This window comes from Nicotiana sylvestris, chromosome 11 (assembly GCF_000393655.2).
Source record: "Nicotiana sylvestris chromosome 11, ASM39365v2, whole genome shotgun sequence".
Taxonomy (NCBI): Eukaryota; Viridiplantae; Streptophyta; class Magnoliopsida; order Solanales; family Solanaceae; genus Nicotiana; species Nicotiana sylvestris.
In genome coordinates this window covers 139,123,482-139,137,382 of record NC_091067.1, presented here as the reverse complement: position 1 = coordinate 139,137,382, position 13,901 = coordinate 139,123,482, and the positions used below count along the sequence as shown (strand labels likewise).

At 36.4% G+C, this 13,901-nt stretch overlaps 2 protein-coding genes across 2 annotated transcripts; both read left to right on the top strand.

Moving 5' to 3' along the window:
• Nucleotides 1-1,600: 1,600 nt before the first annotated feature.
• LOC104231887 (adenylate kinase isoenzyme 6 homolog) lies at nt 1,601-9,437 on the top strand. The gene is made up of 4 exons (XM_070163057.1): nt 1,601-1,853; nt 4,481-4,698; nt 8,795-8,940; nt 9,035-9,437. The coding sequence occupies exons 2-4, from the start codon at nt 4,498-4,500 to the stop codon at nt 9,219-9,221; spliced, it is 534 nt and encodes a 177-aa protein (XP_070019158.1). The 5' UTR covers nt 1,601-1,853; nt 4,481-4,497; the 3' UTR covers nt 9,222-9,437.
• LOC138882370 (uncharacterized) lies at nt 4,705-8,454 on the top strand. The gene is made up of 2 exons (XM_070163056.1): nt 4,705-7,162; nt 8,289-8,454. Exon 1 carries the CDS (start codon nt 5,304-5,306, stop codon nt 6,117-6,119), a length of 816 nt encoding a protein of 271 aa, XP_070019157.1. The 5' UTR covers nt 4,705-5,303; the 3' UTR covers nt 6,120-7,162; nt 8,289-8,454.
• Nucleotides 9,438-13,901: the final 4,464 nt, after the last annotated feature.

Here is a 13,901-nt window from a genome sequence, read left to right as displayed (position 1 = left end):
CAAGTTTAAAATATCAACACCAAATTTACAACGTAATAGTACTCCTTTCTTGGTTAAATTGATTGTCGTGATTTCCTTTCTGAATTGTAATCGAAGCTCACTTTCTCAATGGAAGACTCCACCAAAATACAACGAAACTTGCATAATCCACTTTCACACCTTCCCGACACCAGAAGCCAGGGGCGTATCTAGGGGGTTCCATGGGGGCACGTGAACCGATGCTCCTCTCCCTAAATTATGTATGGTAATGTTATAATTTTCAAAAATATTTCAATATATGTGTGCGCACCCATAGTCAAAGTATTATATAATGTGATGATTATTGGGCGTACCTCTCTAAGTGAGGTTGTGAGTTCAATTCTTATGTCAATATTGTTATTTTTCTCTCTCTTTTTTTTTTCTAGAACTAGCCCACGTGAGATGAGCGTGTGCGTGTCTGGTGTCATTTTTTTGCGTATTAATTAAGTACTCTTCTTTTTATATCTTTTTTGTTTTGTTTGTTCTTTCAAAATTTTCAAATATTGAGTTTTCTATTCTTCTTTTGTCACTATAAAATCTTATATGATTGAACAAAATGTGTACATACTAATTATAAGTAGAAGTGTATGATGTAGCATATAGTCAATGGATTCAACTGATCCTAATATTTTCAACATTGAAAATAGATATAGATGTAAGAAAATTAGTATTTTAAAAAAATTATTTTTGAACTTATAATTCCAAAAGTGTAATGGGTGCGCCAATAGTAAGAACTAAAGATTGAACTCGTAAAATTTATATCACAGATTCACCTCTTCATAATAGTGCACCCATTATGCCAAAATTTTGGATCCGCCTCTGCTAGAAGCCTAACAACTCATCATCTCACTCTAAGAAACACCAACATACAATTTTTTGCAATTTAAAATTCATGTCAAACAAAACCATAGCATAATTATCAAGGGAGAGAGCATAGACGTAATGCTACGAGAATGTGACAGCAAAACATGAAATATGCAGTGAAATATTTGAAATCCACAGAGTGCGCCAAAAATGCCAAGCCAGCTCAATATCCCAGTTACACAACTTTTTCTTTGAGAGAGCAGTTATTCTCACTTTCTGATGTCTCCAAGATACTTGAATTGCAATGCTTTCCCATGTTCTCACTACTGTTTTTAAGCACATAAAAGTGCCTAGGACCAAGCAAAAATTGCAGTATGATTTTATCCTCTCAAACTGAAACAAAACGGCGAGGGTACTCTATGATTAATCAGATTCAGGTGTTTACATGTTTATCCAGTACTGGAACCTCCTTAAACTTGGTACTTCCACTATTATACCTTACCTTTGCAGTGTATTATCTCCTTCATTTTCCTTTTACAAGTAAAATGATCACCTTCATAAATAAACTTTGGTGAATTCTGTTGACATGTATCTTCCCTTTTGGATAGTCCTACATTACCTACTGTGTTTCTTGCAGGGACAGCACCAACCATGAATTATATTTCGTACTGCGTGTAATACCCTATATATTAATAAGGGCATATAAGTCTTTAACTAACGTTTTTTTTTTAAAAAAAAAAAGGAATCAACAAAAGAAATAAAAAAGGGAACCTAACCTAATTAAAAGATGGGCAAAGGCCCACTGGAACGGCAAAACAAAAAAAAAGAAGAGGGGAAAAGGGAATTGCAGCAAAGCTGCGGCAAAGAAGAAGCAGAAGCTAAAACATAGAAAGAAAAAAAAAAACATAGAGGAGAAAGCAACGAAGCTTAGGGTTCCAAAGTAGGGGAAAATCAAGCAAGAGTTCCATAGCTGCTAACAACCTGGTGCTTCAATATTATTATTCTCAACCATTGTTATTTCTAAATTCAAGGTATATCTTATTATTCCATTGATATGAGTGTCTTTGATTTATCATGATTTCAGTTAAATAGTGATACTAGTAACTCAGTGAGTTCCAAATGATTTGGATGCAAGAATGTTCATGAACAAGAAATCAGATTTTTTTATATATTTGATGGATTAGTTGGGAAAAAAAATCAGATTATTATTTAGAATAATATGGAGATAGCAACAAAGAACATAATCAATTGGTTATATTTTTAACAAGTTATTAAGAGGATACAAGATGTAAACTTATTATTACTAATTCTGCAAATTCCCTCTATGATGAGTAGTACAAAGATTTTAAGTTTGGAAGAATAAATTAGCGATAGATAATTATTTTCCATTTTTTATATAAAGATGATACATAGTCTAATGAATATGGTAAAGTGGAAACAAGATGTCGGTTATAGGCGGAAAGGAAAAAAAAAACATCTACTGAAAGTGAGATAGATTATAGAGTTCAAGAGTGGTAATACTAGATTTATATTGATTTATAGATTGTACACAAATTGAGCATTTGGATCGATAAGAAGTCGAGTAGGTAGATGCTGAATCTGAAAATTCATTGTTGTACCAATTCTTGTTTTTCGCATTGCAAGTTTATTCGTTTTTCTTGTAATTATTATTGAGCCTGAACTTGTCCCTTCAGAGACATCCGATAAAATTGCTGAGCCTGAACTCGGTTTCGTTTTGTAATGTCAAAGGTATTGAGATGACAACTGTGTTTGATATACGCAGTACTGTTAATGAAGCAGCCAATTCTTAATTTAATGTATTAGTCATTTGGTTTACTATCTAGTTATGCACAGATATATAATGTAGTGATTGTTTATGTAGTGAATATTAATACAAAAATTATTTACAGTGAATTATAAGAGAGATTGTTAAGGGGGTGAATAATAATACATGGGTTGTTGTATACAACAACATACCCGGTATTATCCTACACCGTGGGATTTTGGGGAGGGTAATGTGTACCCAAATCTTATCCCTACCTCGTTGAGGTCATGGATTGTTGAATAGGGATTGATTAATTTATTATGCATGAATTATAGTGCAAGAATTGTTATATAGTAAATAACAATCAATTTATTGCTAATACAAGCTGTGGCGGAGCTACAACATGTAGATAGGTTAATCTTTTTTATTTATGTATATGTTGAATTCCTTTGACTTTTTTCAGTTTACTTCTTTATATATGGACCCCATAATGAAAAAGTTAGCTCTGCCATTGAATATAAGTCATGTGCTTTATACATTGACCACTCTTAACGAAAAAGCTGGCTAAGCCACTGATCACATCTTATCACACATAAAATAACATAAAATTAAGTATAAGTTAAGTTAAATTAAGTATAAGTTATATTGCTGGAAAAAAGTATAAGTTATATTGGAATTAGTAGTACATTGTTTGTTTTAGGTATTAAATTTTGAATAATTTATGTAGAGCATTATTCTCCTAATAATTTATGCGGAGTTCAATACCGAAAATAGACACCATACTATCATTTACATATACTCCCTCCATTCACTTTTACTTGTCAAGTATTCTAAAAATAGATTTTTACTTTTACTTGTCACTTTTAGCATATCAAGAGAAGACAATTTCTTTTTTCTATTATACCCACAATATTAATTACTCTTTTCAAATTATTTTCTCAAATTTATTAAAAATATACATCAATTAATATGGGTATCAAGGTAAATTATACATCTCCTTTATTATTTCTTAACAACTTGTTTGGATGGTTGTTACCTATTGTATTTGTATCGTATTGTTACTTTAAATGCAATGTTTGTATTGATTGTTACTTAAATTTTATTGTATCGTACTGTTAAATCCATCGTTACGTTACGATGAAATGTGCCACTTATGCAACGATCGACTTGGTGTGGTCGCATTATTACCTTGTCCTTTTCTCTCAATCTCACCCTTCATTATTATTAAATAATTTTATTTTATCATTTACCCTACCTTTTTATATATCGTATCATAATTTATTTTATAATTTGCAAGTTTATTCATCATATTACTGGTGCGTGATACCATGAAACGGTAGTAAAACGACACAATCTATCCAAACATTCTATTCATCAAGCGATACAGTACAATACAATACAATACGATACGACACATTATAAAACAGTATGTAACAACTATCCCAACAAGCTGTAAGGGGTGTGCATAGTCCATCGTGGACAAGTAAAAATGACCGGAAGGAATATATATACACACACTTCCTCTGTCTCAATTTACCTTTTAATCTGTCCGTAAATGGCATATTTTTATATATAAAAATAATTTAACTTTTAAATTTTTATTTTACCTCTTAATGAGATGATTCATGGCCCCAAAATCTTTCATGAACCATATTTCTTTCTTATATTCCGTATATAATTAAACAATCTCACCTAAAATTGGGATGGAAGAAGTACTAATTATACAAGATATTCTAATAACATAACTTTACCAGGAGATTAAATTTTTGTATGCTTAACCAAACAACCCTTTAAAAAGTTTACATTAAATAGGAGCAGCAAATAAGTATATTCTGCTTGTATACACCACTAGATAATTGGGTTACTGACCAAAAAGTGTTTCCCAACTTTCAGTAGGCGCAATAATCACCATGGCGCAAAATAGCAGCGGCAGAAGAAGACCTAACATAATGATTACCGGAACGCCGGGCACCGGAAAAACGACGACGTCGTCTGCGCTGGCGGAGGTGACGCAGCTCCGGCACATCAACGTCGGCGACCTGGTTAAAGAGAAGAAGTTGCACGACGGATGGGACGACACTCTCGACTGTTATGTCATCAACGAAGACCTCGTAAGTCTTAAACATTGAAAATACAATACCCTAACTCTTAATTCCGGAATAAAAAAATGCGGGATTCTATGTTTGACTTTGATTTCAGTTCAATAGGAGAATAAAAATGTAAAAGAATCAGCTTTTCCTATTTTGTCTTTTCAATTTCTATTTTGTGTTACATTTTTTTGACGATTGAGAGAATTGTTGCTGTTCAAGTTGTTTATTTAGTTAGCTTTTTTTTTTTTGAAATGTACAAGTAGCAGAGATAAAAGATAAAATGAGAAACATAGGCCTCTAAATGTAGCGGATTTAAGGTGTTAAGAGGAAACGAGGTATGCTTAAAGTCACATTGAGGGAGTTGTCTCGAAAGGCTTTAAGTTCTTTATTTTTTTGAAGAATTAGTGATAGAAACAACACAATGGAATAAAAGATCTAATTGAGTTGCGCTTAAGGCATAATATGTTGATTTGTTTGCTTTAGGTCCAACGTTAAGGATATTATTAGTTGTTTGGAGACATGGCGTACGCAAAATTTCTCGTAAGCAGTGTTCGCTATTTAAAGAAATAAATGATCCTAAGGGGCCCAGATTATTTCAAGCTGCGTCTGTCAAAGCTCCTAAGCATATGGGAACAATCGTTCTTCCTTCTTCTGCCAATGGTGCTACACACAGTGGCATTTCTGCACCGAGCTCTAGTGACCTTCCCCCTTCTTCGATGGACGCCGCTTTAGGGGTGGCATCAGCTATATATGGTGTTGTTATTCCACGGCCTCCCGCCTCTGATGGACCCAGCTCCATCACCTCCTCATCTGCTCCTGAGCTTAGTTGTGTTGAGGCTACACTTCAAGCTTCTTCTTCCTCTGGGAAGATTGTTGAGCATGCCCCATCTGATGTTAGTGCCGGGCCAGTATTTCCAGTTAAGATGCTGCCAAGGGCTCCATGCTCTCCTCCTTCCTGCTACCCTATTGGTGTTTCTGGTCATTCCTGTAGCAGCGGGGTGCTAATTTCAGAGATTGATACCTCTCAAGAAAATGGCGAGATCCTTTCGGCACCTAAAGTTCATATTGCTAGCAATGCTATGGCTTTGTATTCCTCCGGTAGGGGCAAGGAAAAGGTACATATAGAAGACACCTGTCCAATCTCGTCACGGATTGGAGGAAAGGATATGTCTTTCTGGATGGAGGATAAACTATTAAACTTTGAGAAGTTTCTAGGTGTTTCTTTTGAAGGGAAGGAAGATAGGGTGTTAGAACTGTTGAGGGAGATTGAGCAACAATCTTGTTATGATGGTACAGGGAGGGAGTTGGGTCAAGGTGTTAAGCAAAATAATTTAGGGGATGTAGTGGTGTACCAGAGAAGGGGCCGGGTGTGTGACAGGGAAGAAGGGAGCTCAGTTAGAGGGGGTGGGGAGAAGGGGGATATTGTTTCTTATGGAAGTTAAGATTCTTTCATGGAATGTGAGAGGGATGAATGACCCAAACAAAAGGGTCATCATCAAAGTGGGAGTTAGAGAGTAGGGTGCTAACCTAGTTTGCTTTCAGGAGACAAAAATGGAAGTTTTGTCGGATGTGATTGTGAGGAGTGTCTGGGAGGTAGTTGGGTAAAATATGACTGGGTTCCAGCAGCGGGAAGTGCCGGGGGCATTCTTCTAATGTGGAATGATAAAAGCTTGGAGGTAAAGGAGATTAAGAAGAGAGTTTTTTCTTTAGCAGCTCTTGTCAAAGATAGAGTGAGTGGGGTGGAGTGGGGATTTGGGGGAGTGTACGGACCGGTAGGAGAAGAGTCCAAGGTGTTTTTCTAGGAGGAACTAGCTAATATGATGGGGGAATGGGACATTCCATGGGTTCTGGGGCGAGACTTTAACACTATTAGATTTCCAGAGGAGAGCTTAAGGTGTAGTATAATTTCGAGGGCGATGGAGGAGTTTTCTGACTTCATCAATGATCACTTTCTCATTGATCTTCCTCTGTCAGGGGAAAGGTTTACTTGGGCCAGGGCGAAGGATTCCAACTCAAGGTCTAGACTTGATAGATTTCTGATATCGCCCTCCTGGGATGAGCTGGTGTGGAACGTGCTGCAGATTCCTTTACCTAGGCTGACTTCGGATCATTTGCCTATCTTGCTAGATGGATGCAGAGGGAAGGGGGTGCGTGCTCCCTTCCGATTTGAGAACATGTGGTTGAAGGTGCCAGGATTTGGTGACAAGGTGAAAGAATGGTGGACAAGCTACAGGGTATCAGGGACACCTTCATTCCGCCTTTCGAAGAAACTTAAATTGCTTAAGGGAGATATTATTAGGTGGAATAAGGAGGGCTTTAACCTCTTTGGTTTCTTAAACCCTTTGCCTCATTCCTACAGTATTATACATAATGGGAAAGAAAGCAGGAAAGTTCAAGAAGAAGGAAAACAACAACGCTCCAAAAAAAGCAACACGTGATTTTTACAATGAAGATGATGATATGATGAATGATGCTATCGATGCCTGTAAGTTTCCCTGTAAAAAATGTTTTTTTTAAGTGGAAAAACTTCTTTTTGTTAAACCCCAGTTGAATTTTATTTCAGTTTCTAGCTATAAATGGTAAATTTAGCAACATATACAAGAAATAAATATGCTAAAAATGGGGTTTTGAGCGAAAAATATACCTTTTGTTTTACCCAGTTGAAGTGTTTTCTGGGGTTTTTAGTTTTTTAGCTTTATGGCTGAAAAATTTAGAAATAGGTACAATGAAGAATGAAACTAATATGATTATCTTTTGAACTTAAGGTTTTATCTTTGCTATAAGTTTGAAGGTCATTTGTGTGCTAGAATTTTCAGCTTTACTGCTATGTTATTAGCAATAGTTGCTAGAAAGAATGAGAATGACATATCTTTGAGCTCAATATTTAATTTTATCTTGCCCAGTTGAAGTGCATTGAGGGTTTTTGATATTTCCAGTTTTACAGCTCAAAATTTAGCAATTAAATAAACAGATTATAAGAAAAGGAAGCAAATTAGAAATAAAAAGAAAGATGATTTCTTTTTGAGCTGAAAAGTTTTTCTCCCTTAATAGTTGAATTCTCTTCTTTTCCTTTTTCTTGGGGTTTTTATATTAATGATTTGCTCCTAAGATATTAGCTATAAATGCACAACAAAAAGGATGAAAAAAGCATTATTCTGATCTCAAAATTTAATTTGCAGTATGCTGAGTTAAAGTTTGTTAAGGGTTTTGATATTTTCAGTTTTAATGCCTCTACAAGTAGCCAACAGAAAAAAAAAAGGAAAAAAATATAAATATTGAAATTAGTAACTGCTTTGATCTGAGAATTTACTGTTTGTTTTGTCTGCTTGATGTTCATAGCAGTAAAAAGTTAGAAAAATAGAAAAAAAAGAATGCAAAGAAATATCATTTCTTTTGAGCCAAATTTTTCCTCTGTTTATGTCATGTTGAATTTTTATTTGGTTTTTAGGTATAAGAGAAGATAAAAGGTTTATAGTTTATAATTGCTAGTAGTTTGCATTTGTTTGTGTGTTTGCTTTATTTGAATCCACAGGGAGAGAGATAGCATTTCAGAGAAAATGGTTTTTATGCTAAAGATTTTCTATGTTACTGATCTATTTGTTTAAATGTAGTTCATGAACAGAGAGACATGATCCCACTGAATGTTAATGAAGATGATGCAGAGTCAGATGAAGATAACGAGCATCCTGTTACTAACGCAAATTGAGCCTTTGCATGCCACATTGCAGCTAATTTGTCGATGTTTTTTCCTATCTGCACTCATCAACACTTGCAAAATGTAGATTAGCAATTTGTCAAATTTTGGTCTTTTAAACTAAGCAAACCACTATTTCCTATTCAACTGACAGGAAATCAAAGGAACGCTCTTTGCTGATAGCGAATTAGCTAGTGAATGAATTTATTTTCAAAATATATGGTTAGCTGGTATTGTCACTGTTGAAGAGAGACTCAAAATTGCACTTTTCATCTGTGATGATTGCTTTGGGTTTTTAATTGATTGTGTAAATTGATGCACAAAAAGCTACTTACCATCTCTGAAAAGGGTGAAGTCAAATTTCCTACAATCGATGATGAAGAAATTTGTGCTATTCTAAATTTCATGGCGTCGCTGCTGTAGGTATGTGATGAGCTTGAGGACATGATGGAACAAGGCGGAAATATTGTTGATCATCATGGCTGTGATTTCTTCCCTGAACGTTGGTTCGATAAAGTGGTGGTGCTCCAAACTGACAATACTGTCTTGTATGATAGATTGAGTAGGAGGTAATCTATCAATTGACTTCCTTTTTCTTTTCTCATCCATGCCTCTGTAATGTTGCTCACTCAGATCTGTTCTTGACTTGCTTGATTGTACCAGAGGTTACACAGGTCAAAAGCTCTCCAATAATATCGAATGCGAAATATTTCAAATTTTGCTGGAGGAGGCAAAGGAGAGTTATCCAGAGGATATTGTGGCGTCACTAAGAAGTGATTCTGTTGAGGATATTGGCAAAAATGTGGAGATACTGTCCAATTGGATTAGTAGTTGGAGCCCTGTCTCATGATTAAGATATCACAAATGTGTCTTCTATTGCATGTTTGATTATTGTACTCAAATGATATTCTATAGTGGTTTTGGCTGTTTATGAGGTACCCTTCTTTCATATAAACAGAAATTCTGTAGAAATGCACCAATGTGCTTTCCAAAACATTAATCGTTGCGGACTAAAGCTTTTTGGGAAAGGTTTATTTATGTTATACTAGAGGACCTTCGCAGTTTATGATTATAAGAGTAACTGGGGAAGTTGATGATCTTACAACTACTGGGAACTCTGGTACTTGCCGTACCGCAGCACAAAAACTAATGATGATCTTAAATGCAGTGTTTGTATTGATTGTTACTTAAATTTTATTGTATCGTACTGTTAAATCCATCGTTACGTTACGATGAAATGTGCCACTTTATGCAACGATCGACTTGGTGTGGTCGCATCGTTACCTTGTCTTTTTCTCTCAATCTCACCCTTCATTATTATTAAATAATTTTATTTTATCATTTACCCTACCTTTTTATATATCGTATTATAATTTATTTTATAATTTGCAAGTTTATTCATCATATTACTGGTGCGTGATACCATGAAACGGTAGTAAAACGACACAATCTATCCAAACATTCTATTCATCAAGCGATACAGTACAATACAATATGATACGACACATTATAAAACAGTATGTAACAACTATCCAAACAAGCTGTAAGGGGTGTGCATAGTTCATCGTGGACAAGTAAAAATGACCGGAAGGAATATATATACACACACTTCCTCTGTCTCAATTTACCTTTTAATCTGTCCGTAAATGGCATATTTTTATATATAAAAATAATTTAACTTTTAAATTTTTATTTTACCTCTTAATGAGATGATTCATGCCCCCAAAATCTTTCATGAACCATATTTCTTTCTTATATTCCGTATATAATTAAACAATCTCACCTAAAATTGGGATGGAAGAAGTACTAATTATACAAGATATTCTAATAACATAACTTTACCAGGAGATTAAATTTTTGTATGCTTAAAACCAAACAACCCTTTAAAAAGTTTACATTAAATAGGAGCAGCAAATAAGTATATTCTGCTTGTATACACCACTAGATAATTGGGTTACTGACCAAAAAGTGTTTCCCAACTTTCAGTAGGCGCAGTAATCACCATGGCGCAAAATAGCAGCGGCAGAAGAAGACCTAACATAATGATTACCGGAACGCCGGGCACCGGAAAAACGACGACGTCGTCTGCGCTGGCGGAGGTGACGCAGCTCCGGCACATCAACGTCGGCGACCTGGTTAAAGAGAAGAAGTTGCACGACGGATGGGACGACACTCTCGACTGTTATGTCATCAACGAAGACCTCGTAAGTCTTAAACATTGAAAATACAATACCCTAACTCTTAATTCCGGAATAAAAAAATGCGGGATTCTATGTTTGACTTTGATTTCAGTTCAATAGGAGAATAAAAATGTAAAAGAATCAGCTTTTCCTATTTTGTCTTTTCAATTTCTATTTTGTGTTACATTTTTTTGACGATTGAGAGAATTGTTGATGTTCAAGTTGTTTATTTAGTTAGTTTTTTTTTTTGAAATGTACAAGTAGCAGAGATAAAAGATAAAATGAGAAACATAGGGCTCTAAATGTAGCGGATTTAAGGTGTTAAGAGGAAACGAGGTATGCTTAAAGTCACATTGAGGGAGTTGTCTCGAAAGGCTTTAAGTTCTTTATTTTTTTGAAGAATTAGTGATAGAAACAACACAATGGAATAAAAGATCTAATTGAGTTGCGCTTAAGGCATAATATGTTGATTTGTTTGCTTTAGGTCCAACGTTAAGGATATTATTAGTTGTTTGGAGACATGGCGTACGCAAAATTTCTCGTAAGCAGTGTTCGCTATTTAAAGAAATAAATGAACAATCCAATATAATGATATCATATACTAAAATAATACAGTTTTAAGTCCTACTAATAAAGTACATTACTATAACTCTTCTCAGTGAGTGTTATTTACTCTTTTGGAATGGACTTATAATATACCAATTGAAAATAATACTTAATACTTCTTTTTGTATGTAAGAACCAAACATTATCACTAAAAGACTCTTCAAATACTTAGCTTTTGTTGACACATAGACCCTAGATCCAACAGCCAACAATGCTCAAAAATTAAAAAACACACAGATATATAAGACTGAGGTTCGAACCCACGATGTCCATAATTATTTTAGGCGCTTAACCCTATGATTTATTAGTTATTTCATTTTTGCATACTAATTAAATATATATATTTAGCAATATTTTCCGACGAAGCGGTGTCGGATGACACCGCTTATGCTAGGGTGGATCCACCCCTGGTTGGAGATTTATTTAAGTAGAAATTATAGAGGTAGTCATTATTGTTTTAAGTTTTGAGCTGCTTGTAGTTCGTTCCAAACTGTAAACCAAAAAATAATCATAATATATGTTTGTTCTGATGAATTGAATTGAATATTGAAAATGACTAAGAGTGTCTTGTAACATCAATGAAAAAGTTCTTAAACTATTCGTGATTATTTATAATATTAAAATAGGTCATCTGGAGGCGTATCCCATTTTACCTGGATCCCATATCAAAAGTCATGCCGTTTCATCTTTTCCCGGAAAACCAGTTTTCGCGGTCTAAACTTTCTTGATTTATGAGCAGTTTTTGATAACTTATAGTGCGTCCTATTGGTTGTAGGGAATGATATGGTGGTTTTAACTTGGCATTTATTTAAGCTATAATTGGTTTCAAAGTAGAAAACTTTCATTAATGGAGTATATATCATTATCCCTTTGGAACAGATGGTCCAATTTAAGTTATGGTGGCTGTTTCTTAACACATACTAAAGGGGAAAATTAATGTGACGTCCTACCTTCTCTCTCTACATACAGTTGCTCTCAGGCACACTCCTCGAGGAGTCTGAGAACCCGGAATCCTGAGTTTCTACAAATACCATCGGAGAGTCACTAGTGACGCGAGCCTATCCCTGAAAACAGCTCCGGCAAAGACCCTCACACGCGCCGCCAAGCTCCGGCGAGCCCTCCACCACCCGCCGGCGCGTGAGTCAATTCTGGGCCAGATTTCAACTTTTTTCTTTTGGACAGCCTCTTCGTCCCCTTATTCCGACCCCACCCATCCATGAAGTTTTAGATTCCGACCACTTTTCTTTTTTCTGGCGATGGGAAGCATTTTTCCGGCCAATTTTCAATCATTTTTCAGTCAGTTGCCACAAAAACTTCTTTCTCCTTCTTCTTAAGATTACAGAATTCCTTTCCTTCCTTCATTCTGTTTTTCACCCGCTCTGACTGTCGATTTCTCTAACCTTTGAGGTTTTTCCGGACAGATCTCACCACTTCTTTTTTTTGGGACAGCAACATCTAGAATATGATGGATTATACGTAGAGAAACTCATACTTCTCTCTAGAATCTAGAAAACTAGAAAACATGAGTTTCATCAAAGCTACCTTTTGGCCAGCCCTAGAACTTGGGGGAGGATGCCATCGAAAGCTTGACGTAGGGCAAGAGCCGCACTTCTCGCTATCTGAGGAGCACACTCTCAGGCGCAAGGGCTTCTTGAAATCTTGTCTGATTGGGTCTTGCTCCAAATGGGTTGGTTCTCCAGAGGCTGTTAGGAACTGGGCAACAAGGGCATGGAATGACAAGGACGGGCTGAAAATATCACAACTGGGGGACACACAATATCTCTTTCGTTTTGTCGATGAGTCTCAAGCTTCAGAAATTCTTGTAAGAGGAAACAAGTGGTTTGATGGGAACTTCTTAAAGCTAGACAGATGGGTGGAGCACGATGGGTGTCTAGACCCTCGTTTCACCAGCGAATCATTGGTGGTCAACATGGTGGGTCTCCCGGTGCATCTTTGGTGTCTTGACTTATTCAAGAAGATTGGAAAAATCTGTGGGGTTTTTATTGATGTCGCTTGCAGCTTACACGATCTCTCGCGAGTGAGGATTGTGGTGAGGAGAGGGGGCAAAATCCCTATCTCCACTGTGATGGAAGATGGCTACTTGAGTTATAGGGTTTGGTTGAGCCCTGAACTTCACCCTATTTTTATGCCTGAGATAGTGGCGGAAGAAAAGGGAAGGTCAAATAAAAGTGATGGGAGGGGAAATCAGTCTTTGAGGGGAGGGGAGGGCTCACCGGATCAGTGGACTAAGCCAGAATCAGACGTTAGATCGAGAAGAGAAGGGTGATATGATTTTAGGAGAAGAAGACAAAATTTCAATAGGAGGGAAAGATGTGAATGAGTTAGTGATGCGAGCTGGAAAGGTGGAATGGGCCGGTCATCTTCCAATTATCCTAGGGCCAGGCAAGTTTTCAGCAAGTATAGGCCTGGGCCTCCTCACATGGGCCCAACAACTTTTCCTAATTCTATTAGAATTGATCCTAAGGGGCCCAGATTATTTCAAGCTGTGTCTGTCAAAGCTCCTAAGCATATGGGAACAATCGTTCTTCCTTCTTCTGCCAATGGTGCTACACACAGTGGCATTTCTGCACCGAGCTCTAGTGACCTTCCCCCTTCTTCGATGGACGCCGCTTTAGGGGTGGCATCGGCTATAGATGGTGTTGTTATTCCACGGCCTCCCGCCTCTGATGGACCCAGCTCCATCACCCCCTCATCTGCTCCTGAGCTTAGTTGTGTTGAGGCTA